Source organism: Oryctolagus cuniculus, chromosome 9 (genome assembly GCF_964237555.1).
Source record: "Oryctolagus cuniculus chromosome 9, mOryCun1.1, whole genome shotgun sequence".
Lineage (NCBI taxonomy): Eukaryota > Metazoa > Chordata > Mammalia > Lagomorpha > Leporidae > Oryctolagus > Oryctolagus cuniculus.
Window position 1 is genome coordinate 128,907,805 of NC_091440.1, and position 15,856 is coordinate 128,923,660.

Consider the following 15,856-nt stretch of genomic DNA (forward strand, 5'->3'; position numbering starts at 1 on the left):
CCCCCTTGTGAATCCTAGAATTTCACACTCAACCCACTAGGGTTCCCACCAGCAGGAAGGACATGCTTAGAAGGCAAGCTAGAGGGAAGAAAAGCAGAAGACAATGTGCTGATGGCTTTATAAGCCAATGTGGAATTCAGTGGAGACGTCCAGGTAACCAGAGGGCACGTGCTGTGGAACTCAGGAGGAGACGTGGGCTGGAGACGGTGAGTCATAGAATCTAGGCCACAATGGAACGAGAATGGTGAAGCAGATCAGGGAGTTGTGCTCAACAAGAAAAGTCCCAGGAAAGTGACTCAGGACACGATATTTAAGGGACAGGGAGAATACACATTTTTCGCAGAGGGAAGGGGGAGGAAGAAGAGAGGTGGCAAAAGAACAAGGAGACTGTGAGACAAAAGAAGAAAGTGTTCCAAAAAGGAGGAGGTAGAGAGTGTCGAATGCCAAGTCTTTTTATTTATTTATTTATTTATTTATTTATTTATTTATTTTGACAGGCAGAGTTAGACAGTGAGAGAGAGAGACAGAGAGAAAGGTCTTCCTTCCATTGGTTCACCCCCCAAATGGCTGCTACAGCTGGCGTGCTGTGCTGATCCAAAGCCAGAAGCCAGGACAGGGGCTAGAAAGTTGCCACTGATTTTTAAAAGTACTGTGATTTAAAATTTTGCTCTTTGTCCACATTATAATTGTCTTCCACACAAATTCAAAGCTATAGGATCATGCTTAATATTAGCAGGGTTTTGTCAATGTTCTTGGGTTACAACTTATAATCCTTAGATTTTCTTCTACCAAGCATACTCACTTTCAGCTTTGGTTACAATTTTCATGTTTTATTATTCTCAAAATCAGTCTTTGTTCTAGCTTTGCCTCTGAAGAAGAGCTTAGAAGACAAACAGAAGTTCAGTCCTATGTATAAGCAAAATATTTATAATCATATTAGTAATTCAAGAGATAGTGGAAATCTGGCCCAGCTCAGGCAACAAAAGAAAAATTCAAGAAATTTCATATTGTAAAATGAAAGCACCTATAATAACGCTTGGTTTTTAAAAAGTGGGAACAAGAAAGATTTAAACTTCTGTGACTCCCACAGAAAGGTCAACTTTCAGTCCACATGTCTTTACCTGTATCTGTAAGTTAATTGCTAGTTAATTATTTTTAAAAATACTTGCTCATTCTTCCTATCGAACAGTGAAAACAATTAGATGAAGAGATAGACCTTTTAAAGCAATTCAAATGCCATGAAGTAGACAATTTGAATTCATAAAAATTTTTAAATCTTGAATGATGAAAGCTACTTTAAGTCAAGTTGAAAAATAAATAAATAAAACAGAAGAGGACATACGCCCACATAAGGGTACTTCAGAGTCCATGGAGGGGCTGGGGCAGGGGTTGAGCCTGGGCCCCAGGCGGCCATACTGGAACGCCTATTCAAGCTCCAGCTGCTTTGCCTCCATCCAGCTTCCCGAGCACACAGCTGGGAAGGCAGTGCACCACGGCCCACGTGCTTGGGCCCCCAGCACTCACGTGGGAGAACCAGATAGAATCTCTGTTGGCTCCTGGCTTCAGCCTGGGCCCGTCCTGGCTATGGTGGCCATTTGGAAAGTGAACCAGCAGACTCAAGATGGATATCCTCTCCCTGTCTCTTCTCTCCCTCTCTGCCTTTCAATAAATAAATTAATTAATTTTTTGAAGATACAAGGGTGGATATCAAAAATTTTAAAAAGTTCATAGAAAAATACAATTAAAAATTGACTTTGATATCAACAAATTTGGAAATTCATTTATACCTTTTCCATAATAGATTTTCCATGAAGTTTTTGAAGATCCTCATATAAAACAATACATTAATGTGCAATCATGGGTAAAAAACTACAAATCATTAACAAAGAGACAAATCTTAGGAAAACATAGGCAATGGATAAAAATGATTGAAGAAATACAAGGTCAAAATATATAAAAAGGTACTCAATATTACGATAAATTCATAAAACTCAAGTGAAAAAATTAGTATCAGCTCTTTTGTCTGACTTCTGTTTACCTCATTTGCAGAACTAACTACATTCCTTTTCCTCTGCGAAACTCTGATTGCAGATTACGATTAAAGCCAGTAAGGTACTGGGACACTGTGGAATGTGGATTTGGTTTTCATCTCTGTGCCTGTTTGTTAGCATGTAATTACTAAAATCCTAGAATCTCCAAAGTGATGTGGACTTCTGTCTGCTGATGAGCTGATGGACGCTGGCCACCCCTAGGTCAACAAAGGCCCAACAAGGGACTGGAGGGGTGGGACTTTCAGATCTATTCCACAGCCTCCAGAGAGAACAGGATGGCTGAATACTAAGCTTAGCACCAATGGCTGATGATTTGATCAACCATGTTTACATAACTAAATTTCCATAAAAATCCAGAAATGGGGCAAATGTTTGTGATTAAACTAGTGGTTAAACTCCTAGTAGGGATGCCTGAACCACACACCGGAGTGCCTGGGTTTGGGCTCCTCTCCCTTTCACTTCCAGCTTCCTGCTAAAGTACAAACTAAGAGACAGCAGCAATGGCTCAAGCACTTGGGTCCCTGCCACCTGTGGGGGGGGGGGGCTGGATTGAGCTCCCACTTCCAACTTTAGCCTGGTCCATCCCTGGCCACTGCAAGTGCGATGTGGCGGGTAAACCAGTGGACGAGAGAGAGCCAGCATGCACTCTCCTCTCCTTGCTGCCCACCAACTCTCAAAACAACTAAGCAACCAACAATTCTAAAGGAGCACGTTCAGGGAGCTCTGTACAGCTGAATTCGCTGAGTCTGGTGCTCCCAGAGGAGACGTGGAAACTCCCGTCCCTTCCCGTGTACCTCGCCCTTCGCATCTCTCCATGTGAAGACTCTGTAATCTTTCATAATAAACCAGCAAATCTGAGTGTTTTTCTCGGTTCCGTGAGCCACCCGAGCAAATTAATCAAACCCAAGAATGAGGCCGTGGGAACTCCAGTTTACAGCAGTGAATGGGTCAGGTCAGGCAGGACAACCTGGGGCATCCACCTGTGAGAGTGGACACTGTCTCCAGGTGGACAGCTAAGAAGTCAACTGAAACAGAGAACACTCTGGGAGGATGCCTAGCTAGCGTCTGCTGTAGAACTAACCCCTTCCTTGCCAGTAGGGAAAAATTCCCACAACTTTTGGGGTCACGGGTACCTTCAGTGCTGACTGTGGTAAGAGTGTGCATAAAACCAGTTATTTTTTTCTACAGAGTTATTCCCTGTGGGCCCCTGGTCTCCTCTTTCTACTAGCTGGGTTTACCATCAGTAAGTCACAATTGTTCCCCAAAGTCTTTACGTCAGCTGTACTCGAAGTATAATTATGTAACTTATTTACCTCTCCTATACGTAGCTAAAACGTAAGTGCAGAAAGATTTCTGTTTCTCTGAAAACTAATATGACTGTTTTGAAAATACTAGAGAAAAGTGAAGGTCTCAACGGCTCTGCAGTGGCTGGGCACTGCAGCGCGGCAGGTCAGACTGCTCTGCGGGATCCTGACCCTGTACCAGCCCCTGCTACTAGGGAAGTGCACCAGAGGATGAAGACTGATTCTCATCTTCTCTCTCTCCTCTGTCACTCTGCCTTTCAAATAAATAAATGAATACGTAAGAGATAGAGAAATCTTTTTTTTAAATATCTGTATTCAGTTGTGGATGAAATTAATGAAAAAGACAAGGGGAAATTTATGTACCATTAAGTTCTTCCTCCACATTAAAGAAACAGACCAAAAAAAAAAAAAAAGGGCAGATGAGTGGCTGGCATGTGGTGACCTGGCATCTTCTGCTGCCTTCGTAGGTACACTAACAGGAAGTGGGTCAGAAGTGTGGCGTAGCCAGCACTGAAACCAGCACTCTACTGCGCAATGCCAGCATCCCAAGCAGCAGCTTAACCTGCTATGCAACAGTGTCCCCCCTAAGAGAAAACTCTTACAAGGAGCCACAGGGGAACACACTATGCACACAAGCACTAAGACAAGGAGGACAGATTCCTTCTCGGAAACACCGCCCATCAGAGATGACAGTGGAGCAACAACTTTGAAACACTGGTATTTAAAAATCGTCAATTTGGGGTTCTGTAAAGAGTGAAAATACAGGATTTGATAAGCAGTAAAGATACTCGTTGGGATGCCTGTATCCCATATCAAGAGTATCTGGGTTCAAGTCCTGTCTCAGCTCCAATTCCAGCTGCCTGCTAATGTGCCTGGGAGGCAACACAGGAAGGTTCAAACAGCTTGGTCTCTGTGTCACATGTAGAAGACCCGGACTGAGTTCCCCAGCTCCTAGCTTTGGCTTAGCCTAGTTCTGGCTGTTGGGGACACTTAGGGAGTGAACCAGTGGAAGAGAGACACATATCTTCCCCAAATCCACTTCGGTTAAATAATTTTTTTAAAAAGTACAAGTAAAACTTGTGCAAAGACAAAAAAGCTGAAATCATTCATCATTTGCAGACTTGCCCTAAAACAGATGTTACAGAAAATTCTTCATTTAGAAGGAAACGATACTGGGAGTTATCTATGCCAAGAAATGCAGAGCACTGGGGCAACTCAGGTGAAAGGCACAGATCTCTCGAATGACACAAACTACCAAAGGTCACCAAAGCAGAAAGAGACAGCCCAAGTGGCCAATATCAATGAAAAAGAAATTGGGTCTGTAGTTAAGAAACATCTCACAGGCCGGCACCGTGGCTCACTAGGCTAATTCTCCGCCTAGCGGCGCCGGCACACCGGGTTTTAGTCCTGGTCGGGGCGCCGGATTCTGTCCCAGTTGCCCCTCTTCCAGGCCAGCCCTCTCCTATGGCCAGGGAGTGCAGTGGAGGATGGCCCAGGTGCTTGGGCCCTGCACCCCATGGGAGACCAGGATAAGTACCTGGCTCCTGCCATCGGATCAGCGCGGTGCGCTGGCCGCAGTGCTCAGGCCGCAGCAGCCATTGGAGGGTGAACCAACGGCAAAAAAGGAAGACCTTTCTCTCTGTCTCACTGTCCACTCTGCCTATCAAAAATAAATAAATAAATAAAAATTAAAAAAAAAAGAAACATCTCACAAAGAATACTTCAGGTCCGGATGGCTTTACTGGCAAATTCTAAACAACAATGAAGGAACAAGTTATTTCAACTCTACCTAAAATTGAGGAAGAGGGACTACAATGCTCCTCACTGTACGAGCCTATTATTACCCTCAATTCAAAATTACACAAGACCTTACAAGAAGAGGAAATGACAGATCCTATCACGTATAAATATCGGTATAAAAATTCTCATTTATGATCTATTTATTTATCTGAAAGAGTTAAGGGGGTGGGAAGAAGGTGACAGAGACTGCATCCACTGGCTCACTCTTCAAATGGGGACAATGGCTGGAGCTGGGCCAGGCCAAAGCCAGGAGCCTGGAACATCCACATGGATAGCAGGGGCCTGAATACTTGGGCCATCTTCTACTGCCTTCCCAGGCACTTCAGCAGGGAGGTGGGTCGGTAAATGGAGCAACCGGGACTTGAACCTGCACTCATACGAGAGGCTAGTGTCACAGGCTGTGGCTTAACCTGCTGTACCATAATTTCTTAATAAAATTTTAGCAAATCTATTTCTAAAATACAAAAAGTGACAGGACCTCCTAATCAAGCAGGGTTAATACCAGAAATGAGCTAACATTTTAAAATCAATCAAGGTGATGTATCCTAACAGGTAACATTACAAAAAAAAACAATTTAAAAAAAACTAATATTTCAACAGCTGCACAGACAGCATTAATAAATTCTAATATCCATTTCTGATTTAAAAAAATGAAAAGCTTGAGGCAGGCATTTGGCCCAGTGGTTAAACATCAGCTGGGACACCTGTGTCATATAGTAAAGGTACCACAGCTGGGATCCCTGCTCTTGCCCGATTCTAGCTTTCTGCTAATGCAGGCAGGAAACTGGGCCCAGGTTCTCTGTTCCTGTCAGCCAGCCTACAGACCTGGATTGAGTTCTCGGCTCTCAGGTTTAGCACAGCTTGAGGTGTTGCAGGCATCCGGAAACTGAGAAGAGTATGGGAGCGCACTCTCTCTGCCTCTCAAATAAATAAAACATTAAAATAAATAAAATAAAATAAAATATTAAAATGTTTTTTAATATCCACAAAAGTAAGAGTAAAGTTCTCCAAGCTGATACGGTCATTTACAAGAAACCCTCCAGGTGGTTATCACAATTAATGGTGAGAAGATTGAATACTCTCCCCTAAGATCAGGACCATCATAATATGCTCACTCTCAGTCTTCTTTCAAAATTGTAGGCAAGTCTTCAGCCAGTACAAAGACTGGGAAGGAAGAACCAAGACTATCCTTATTTGCAGGAGGCATAATGTTCTGTATAGAAAATCTGGAGGCCGGCGCGGCAGCTCACTAGGCTAATCCTCCGCCTTGCGGTGCCGGCACACCGGGTTCTAGTCCCAGTCGCGGCGCCGGATTCTGTCCCAGTTGCCCCTCTTCCAGGCCAGCTCTCTGCTGTGGCCAGGGAGTGCAGTGGAGGATGGCCCAGGTGCTTGGGCCCTGCACCCCATGGGAGACCAGGAGAAGCACCTGGCTCCTGCCTTTGGATCAGCGCGGTGTGCCGGCTACAGCACTCCGGCTGCGGCGGCCATTGGAGGGTGAACCAACAGCAAAGGAAGACCTTTCTCTCTGTCTCTCTCACTGTCCACTCTGCCTGTCAAAAAAAAAAAAAAAAAAAAAAAAAAAAGAAAGAAAGAAAATCTGGGCCAGCGCCATGGCTCAATAGGCTAATCCTCTACCTGCGGTGCCAGCACACCGGGTTCTAGTCCTGGTTGGGGCGCCGGATTCTGTTCCGGTTGCTCCTCTTCCAGTCCAGCTCTCTGCTGTGGCCCAGGGAGGGCAGTGGAGGATGGCCCAAATGCTTGGGCCCTGCACCCACATGGGAGACCAGGAGGAAGCACCTGGCTCCTGGCTTCGAATCGGCGCAGTGCACTGGCCGTAGCAGCCATTTGGGGGGTGAACCAATGGAAGGAAGACCTTTCTCTCTGTTTCTCTCTCACTGTCTAACTCTGCCTGTCCAAAAAAAAAAAATCTGATATTTTCAAAAATGCTAACAGACTTAATAAATTAATTTGGTAGTATCTTAAAATGCAAGATCAATATATACAAATCGTGTGTGTTTGTGTATTAACAAGGAACAATCAAAAATTGAAATACAAAAAAATACTATTAGAAGTATCTAGAAACACAAGAAACCTAGAGTTAAATCTTACATTAAATATGGAAAAGTGCTAGAGGAAAACCCTGATAAGAGAAATAAGGAAGATCTAAATAAAAGGTGAGATACATTTATGGGTCATAAGACTCAGTATCATTAAAAAGCCAACCCTCCCCACATTGATTTACAGGTTCAGTGTAATCTCAAACAAAATGCTAGCAGTGTGTGTGTGTGTGTGTGTGTGTGTCTGTGTATGTCTGTATGTTTGATTCGGGACTGAAACTGATTTTAAAATGCAAACCGAGGGAGATGGCAATGTGGGGAAGGGTTGACACTGACATATCACAGAGCCCTGTTTCCATCCAGGTTTCTGGGAAGGCAGCAGATAGTGGCCCAAATACTTGGGCTCCTACCACCTATGTGAGAGACCCAAACAAAACTCCTGGCTCCTAGCTTCAGCCTTGCCCAGACCAGGCTGTGGTGGCCACTTGGGAAATCAATCAGTGGCCTGTCCCTGCTGCTCTGCCTTTTAAATAGGTAGGGAGGTAGGGAGGTAGATTTAAAAAAAAAAAAAAGGAAATCAAACTACAAAAGACCTAGAACATCTGAAGCAACTCTGAAAAAGAAAACAGTTCAAAGACTAGCATTATCTAATTTTAAGATTTATTACAGGGGCCGGCGCTGCAGCAATAGTGGTAAAGCAGCCGCCAGCAGTGCCAGCATCCCATATTGGCACCGGTTCAAGTCCCAGCTGCTCCACTTCTGATGTAACTCTCTGTTACAGCCTGGGAAAGCAGTAGAAAATGGCCAAGCGCTTGTGCCCCTGCACCCACATGGGAGACCTGGAAGAAGCTCCTGGATCCTGGCTTCAGATTGGTGCAGCTCAGGCTGTTGTGCTCATCTGGGGAGTGAACCAGCATATGAGAGAACTCTCTCTCTTTCTCTCTCTCTCTCTGTCTCTCTCTCTCTGCCTGTGTAACTCTGCCTTTCAAATAAATTAATAAATATTTTTAAAAAGATTTATTATAAAACTATAGCAATCAAAACAACATGGTATTTACACAGAGACAAATACATCAATGTACAGAATATATTTTCCAGACGTACTCACACATATTTGATCAATCCCTTTTCAACAAAATATACAATTTAGCAATGAAAAGGAAGTCTTTTCAACAAATAATGCTGAGTAATTGGATACACATATACCAAAAGAATAAACAAGGAACTTCATTCCACTTCCATATACAAAAATCAACCCCAAATGGACCATACACCAACCATAAAATCTAACACTTATAAAGCTGCTAAAAGAAAATATAGGAGATTATCTTCTAACCTTGGAGGAGAGAAAGATTTCTTGGATACTCCATGAAAAATACAATCAACTATATAAAGGAAAAATTTAGAAAATTTGATTCTATTAAAATAAAAAACTGTTAGAGCACTGAAAGACAGAGTATAACTGGGAGAAAGTATTTCCAAGACATATATCTAAAACAGGAAATTATATGCCAAGTGTATAAACAGCATTCAGAGTTCAATAATAAGAAAGCGAACAAAAGAATGGGCAACAAAATCAAACATATATTTCACCAAAGACGATATTAGAATATTTCATAAAGTTCATAGAAAATACACAAATTACTAAAAACCCTATGCAAGGATGTCAAAACAACTGTTTCTACGTGCATAAAACACCTCTAGAAAGATACCAACTATCTGATGGGGAGGAAGAAAGGTACAGACAGGCATTCAGAATGAGAAGGACTGACTCAGTACCTTTTTTTTTTTTTTTTTTGTGTGTGTGTGTTTCTTTTTTTTTTTTTTTTTAACTTTTATTTAATGAATATACGTTTCCAAAGTACGAATAATGGATTACTATGGCTTCCCCCCCATACCGTCCCTCCCACCCACAACCCTCCCCTTTCCCACTCCCTCTCCCCTTCCATTCACATCAAGATTCATTTTCGATTATCTTAATATACAGAAGATCAGCTTAGTATACATTAAGTAAGGATTTCAACAGTTTGCTCCCACACAGAAACATAAAGTGAAAAATAATAGATGATTTTTTTTAATGATGATGAAATCAGATCAGACCTATTGTCATGTTTAATCCCAGTGAGAGTCAAGTTGGGAGTTGATAGTTTCTTTTCTTTTTTTTTTTTTTTTTTTTTTTTTTACAGAGGATCAGTTTAGTATGCATTAAGTAAAGATTTCAACAGTTTGCACCCCCATAGAAACACAAAGTGAAATATATTATTTGAGTACTCGTTATAGCATTAAATCTCAATGCACAGCACATTAAGGACAGAGATCCTACATGAGGAGTAAGTGCACAGTGACTCCTGTTGTTGACTTTACCAATTGACACTCCTGTCTATGGCATCAGTAATCTCCCTATGCTCCAGTCATGAGTTTCCAAGGCTATGGAAGCCCCTTGAGTTCTCCGACTCTTATCTTGTTTAGACAAGGTCATAGTCAAAGTGGAGGTTCTCTCCTCCCTTCAGAGAAAGGTACCTCCTTCTTTCAGTACCTTTTTTTAACCACAATTGATCACCTACCCCCAAATGTTTCACATTCTAAAACAAATACATAATCATCTACTGGTTCCACCTCTGAGGCTCCATCCTACAGAAATACTTATAGAAGTATGCAAAGATATACACACACACACACACACACACACAACACAGCTATTCATCAAAAGCTATAATGCTAATAAACTTTAATGAAAAACAAGTTACAAAGCAATGCTTATATTTAATGCATTTTTTAAAATATAAAAAACAATAGTCTAAAATGAACTAGCTCTCTCAGAAAAATCTCAAAGTATCCAGGTCAGTGACAGCAAGTGCTTCTGGGGATGGTTCTAAATGGGGACTTGGGAGACAGAGGTTTGAACAGTGCTTTACTTTTTTTTCTTAAAGAATTGTTTTATTTATTTGAAAGAGTTACAGAGAGAGGTAGAGCCAGTGAGAGAGAGAGGTCTTCCATTCCGCTGGTTCACTCCCCAAATGACTGCAACGGCCAGAGATGAGCTAATCCGAAGCCAGGAGCCAGGAGCTTCCTCCAGGTCTCCCATGTGGGTGCAGGGGCTCAAGGACTTGGGCCGTCTTCTACTGCTTTCCCAGGCCATAGCAGAGAGCTGGATCAGAAGAGGAGCAGCCGGGACTCGAACCGGTGCCCATATGGGATGCCAGGGCTGCAGGCTGGGGCTTTAACCCATTGCGCCAAAGCACCGGCCCCAAGTGCTTTACTTTCTAGGTTTCTAATTTATAGGGAATACTTTTTGTAATGAGTATTTCCTTTCACCTTAAAGAGCCTTAACAAAGAACTTTACAAATTTATATAGGGGCTGGCACTGTGGAAAAGCAAATCAGGCCACCACATCAGAGCAACAGTTTGAGACCCAGCTAAAGACCTGGAATGGAGTTCCTGGCTCCTGGCTTCAGTTGGACCAGCTCTGACTGTTGCGGCCACTTGAAGAGTTAATCAGTAGCTGGAAGATAAAACTCACTCTCTCCTTCCCACTCTCTGTCATTCAAATCATTCAATCAATCTTTATAAAAATGTCTGTAGGGGCCAGTGCTGTGGCACAGTCAGTTAAGCTGCCACCTGTAGTATTGGAACCCCATATGGGAGGTGGTTCGAGTCCCAGCTGTTCCACTTCCAATTCAGTTCCCTGCTAATGTGCCTGGGAAGGCAGCTGAGCATGGCCCAAATCCTTGGGCCCCTGCACTCACATGTGAGACCCAGAAGAGGCTCCTGGCTCCTGGCTTCGACCTGGCCTAGTTCTGGCCGTGGCAGCCACTTGAGGACTGAATCAGTGGAAGAAAGATCTCTCTCTCTGTCTCTCTCTTTCCCTATCTCTGTAACTCTGCCTTTCAAATACATAAAATAAATCTTTTTTTTTTTTTTTTTTTTTTTTTACTTTTATTTAATGAATATACGTTTCCAAAGTACGAATAATGGATTACTATGGCTTCCCCCCCATACCGTCCCTCCCACCCACAACCCTCCCCTTTCCCACTCATAAAATAAATCTTTAACAAAATGTATGTAAACGACTGGCTTTGGGTGCAGGGCCATTCCAAAGGACTTAACGTGTGCTGGGCTTTGCACTGGCCTGAAGGTGACACTCACCCTTTTCCGCGCTTCAGACTTCTGGAAGCACTCATGCTGGATGAACGTGGCTGCAGCGGGAATCCTGGGCAGCGGCGTGTGGTCTGCATCCAGCATGCTCACTGCTCGCTCCAGCGTCATCTCCGTGTCCATGTTCCTAGAGAGACGGCACAGAATCAGCAAGGCTCCCAGACCTGCTCCTTGGGACCTGCCTACCTCATCCTCCAGAGACACCTCGGCTGATACGCCGAAGCACCTGGAACACCCAAGCCTCTGCTTTTCTTCAGCCAAAAGGAAAGTCAGCACCCGTGATCAGAGGTATAGGGAGCTCGCGGCAGAAATCCTCCAGTTCTGACCAGACTAGCCCCTGGAGGTGCCACTGAATTGAAGAGAATTAGCATACGCCAAGGAAAGAAACAAAACTCTTTCAGTACACATCTATACAGTATGATCACTGTTCCTCTAAAACGTACCTCTAAAGGCACAGTAAGACTTTCTAGATGGGATTTAAGATAAATTTATTCACAGAAATAATTTTTTTATTCTTACCCTGATAATGTTAGACATAGAGGAAATATTTTCTCTCAAAAGAAGTCATCAGATTTTTCTCAAAGTCGCTCAGAATCTTGTTTCATTTGAAAATGAGTTAAAAATTTAAGTATTCTAAAATATTCGTATTTACTGCATGTAATAGTGCGTAAACAGTGAAATCTAGGAAAACCGAAATTTTGTTTCATTAAGATAATTCATGCTGTTGTGAACGGTTATGGTTATAGGCAATTATACTTTTTCCTAAAGAAACAAAGACAGGGCTGGCCCAGTGGCACAGCAGTAAAAGCTGCCACCTTCAATGCTGGCAACCCATATGGGCTCCATTCGTGTCCAGGTGCTCCATTTCCCATCCAGCTCCCTGCTACACTGCCGGGAAAAGCAGCAAAAGATGACCCAAGTCCTTGGGCCCTGCACCTGTATGGGAGACCCAGAAGCAGCTCTGGGCTTTTAGCTTCTGCCTGGCCCAGCCCCCAGCCAGTTGTGGCCATTTAGGGAGTGAACTAGCGGATGGATAATCTCTCTGTATGTGTCCTTCTCTCCCTGTAGCTCTGTCTTTCAAATAAATATTTTTTTAAAAGAGAAAATAATTTCACACACATTCTGTTACCACTTGCTCTGCCGTTGCAATGGCACTCAATGTATGGCTACCCTAGGAGCACACTTCTGTACACTAATTCTAGGTGATGAGGGCGTCAACACAGCTTGACACAGAGGATCACTTACAAAGAACTTGTAAACAGTAACTGCCAAATGCCTCACAGAACTGCATTTCTTTCTCTTCTTCTGTTCCTGCCTGAAGGGTGATGAGGATGCGGATGTCGGTGCCGTGTGTCTGTGCTCTGGTAAGCGTCGTCTGCCCGCGAGAAGCCTAACTCGGCACGAACATCTGAGAACCACAGCTAACACCCGCCTGAAAGGTAATCTGGAACCTTCTTTCAAAGCAGGTTAATCTGATTCGTTCCACATAATGGAGACACTGAAGATCTCCTGGGAGGGGTTTTCCAGGATTTGCTGGCAAGCACATGCCCCACTAAAGCGTGCAAATGTGCACAGAAGTGAGTGTGGGTAGGGCTGTGAGAGGTGCGTCTGCCTGGGTGGGGGTGCTGAGGTAGGGTGTACTGACGTCTCCTGACTCAAACCTAATCCCACCGCTTCTGAAACACATGTTCAAACATACAGCTGTGACCTCATGAGTGAAGCCAGGCAGAACATTTCTGGCATCTATACTGAGAAATACAAAATGATCTCATATTTTAAGATGTTGTGCTCTAGGAATCAAACTTAACTGGTAAAATAAATGTAGGCTATTACCATTGAAACTAGAATTTGAGCCACTTTTATTTAATATAAACACTTCCAAGCCATTTAAAAAGATGTGAATACTTCAATGCATAGACTCTCACGTTTTTACAGAGAAGCTAAAACTGTGAAAGTCCCAAGCTCAATGGCAACTTTAAGTATTTACCACTCATCACTGTAGGTGTTTTAACTGCTGGAAGATTATTCATAGCATAAGAATAGGCTTCTGTTTAAGGCTGCTTTTTTTTTTAAAGATTCAGCCATTAATCCATCTCATAAGGCATAAATGACTCAGAAGAGTTTGAATTTCCCATCTGTAACACCCACAAGTAATTCCATTACTCTAATTCTTTATTTTCCTGAACACGATTCACCACCAAGTCCTGAAATCACTCCTGGGTGAGCCAATGCTGCTTCGCTTTACCACCAAAGAGAATTCCCTAACCACAGGACAACTACCTCAACGAGGTTTTCTTGGCCGTCACAGGGTCGATGGTGTCCAACTCCCTAACACGGTTTCTGGCATCACTCTGACCCCAGCCGGGCTCCACTTCCTGTCACACTCAATCTCTTCCCTCCCCCTACCATGACCTACTATGCACTCTCTAATCACATGGGACTGCCAGTCTTTCTTCAAACTCTGCTACCTTTTCCACGAGCTGTCTTCTTTGATGTTTCTTGGAAGTTTTCCTTTCTACCTAATTCACATTTGCTTTTAAAACTCAACTCAAATCATTTCTATAAAATCTCTTCTGTGCCTCTTGCCCCAGTTAGAGCCTTAATTCTACAAGAGTAACCTCCCCTTATCCTTTTCTTTCTCTCTTTCTCCCTTCTCTCTCTTTCTATTCACTATAAAACTCTTAGTGAAACCTGCAGAAACATGGCCCAAGAGAAAGGGCTGTTAGCCCAAGAGAGAGGGTTGGGGCCCGGGGTGTGGGATCAAGAAGAGTAGTTGTTCCTCGACCCCTGGATCCCTTGAACACATTCTCCAAAAGTGAGTCATCCAGCAACTTTAGTTAATATGTTAAAATAATGTCAGTATAAAGGAAAAGTCTAAGAGGAAGCAAAGTAAAAATACTAGTGGTCAGCATGAGATGTTACAGAAAAAAATTAAAAACAGGAATTAGTGAATGTGCGCAGTCTCCCAGTGATCAGCATTCCTGTCAGCTAAGAGCACAGCCCCGCAGGGGTGAGGCTCCTGGTGTGAGGATGTGGCTGCGCTGTGTTCCAGTGGAAGGCCAAGCAAACATCAGATGACAGCTCTGCAAGTGGGTCAGATGCTCAGGAATGCAAATCCCTCCACCTCACAGAGATCTGAAAGGGTGATGAAAGCATTTACAGGACCAGAGACAGGTTTGAAGGTGTGGCGGGTCTTAGCTGAGGCCACAAAGCTTTACCCTGGGATGTTAAAAATGGAAATGGAAAGAAACATAGAGTTGAAAGAGACTTGAAATCAAAGAACTAAAGCAGTTGGTGATGAGGAGGATGTGGAGGGAGTTCAGCACAACCTGTTTTCTGCTCTGTACTGTCCTAAGTCACAACTTGACCAGCGACCCTACGGACGGCCCTGTCCCTCCTGCCCCTCTCAGCTAATCCCAGAGCACTCCGCTGCGTTCTCTGACTTCCTGCAGACGTCAGTAGGAAGAGCACGGCCTTGCACTCTGACGACATGTCCTATTTCCTTTTTCTCTGATCTTCGTCTAGGTCTTCCTGCAGCCTACTTGGTTTTTATCTCTGTGGTGCTTACTACAGCACTGGGTACACTGGAAGATCCTAACAATCACTTGCTGAATCACTAGTCCCCAAGAGGAACGGAAGTCGTATTTCCAGAGAAATCAATCTAGAAGTTTTAATTGGTGACTTATTTTTTAATTTTTTTTTTTTTAACAGGCAGAGTGGACAGTGAGAGAGAGAGACAGAGAGAAAGGTCTTCCTTTACCGTTGGTTCACCCTCCAATGGCCGCCGCGGCCGGCGCACTGTGGCCGGCTGATCCGATGGCAGGAGCCAGGTGCTTCTCCTGGTCTCCCATGGGGTGCAGGGCCCAAGCACCTGGGCCATCCTCCACTGCACTCCCTGGCCACAGCAGAGAGCTGGCCTGGAAGAGGGGCAACCGGGACAGAATCCGGCGCCCCGACCGGGACTAGAACCCGGTGTGCTGGCGCCGCTAGGCGGAGGATTAGCCTAGTGAGCCGCGGCGCCGGCTTATTTTTTAATTTTTTAAGTTTACATATTCTTTTTTAAAAATTACTTGAGAGAGCAACAGAAGGAACTCCATCTGCTGGTTCCATCACCAAGTGCCTACAGTGGCCAGGACTGGTTCAAACCTGGGAAAAAGGAACTCATTCCAGGTCTCCCAGGTGGGTGGCAGGAATCCAATTACTTGGGCCATCAATGCTGCCTGCCAGGGTACACGCATCAGCAGGAAGACAGAGTCAGTAGCAGGAGTCGGGTATCAAACCCAGATACTCCAATAAGGAGGTGGTGTCTTAACCACTAGGTTAAAACGCCTGGTCTACTTGGTGATTTCTTACACTATTTTTATCATTTGGTTTAGAATAGTTGATGACTGTATCTTTTTATTCCAATGCTTTAGTTTTCAGTTGTATTAGTAGCTATCTGACCAGTCACTTTTCTTTTGGAAAGACAGATGCACTGTTCAACATGTTG

At 43.7% G+C, this 15,856-nt stretch overlaps 1 protein-coding gene across 2 annotated transcripts in view; it reads right to left on the reverse strand.

The window, feature by feature from the left end:
- PKP2 (plakophilin 2) overlaps positions 1-15,856 on the reverse strand; it is a 107,014-nt gene that overhangs the window by 68,558 nt on the left and 22,600 nt on the right. For both annotated transcript variants that reach the window (XM_051850923.2, XM_051850924.2), the window contains exon 4: positions 11,359-11,494. In XM_051850923.2, the coding sequence (XP_051706883.1) occupies positions 11,359-11,494 (136 nt within the window). The remainder of the gene's footprint in view (positions 1-11,358; positions 11,495-15,856) is intronic.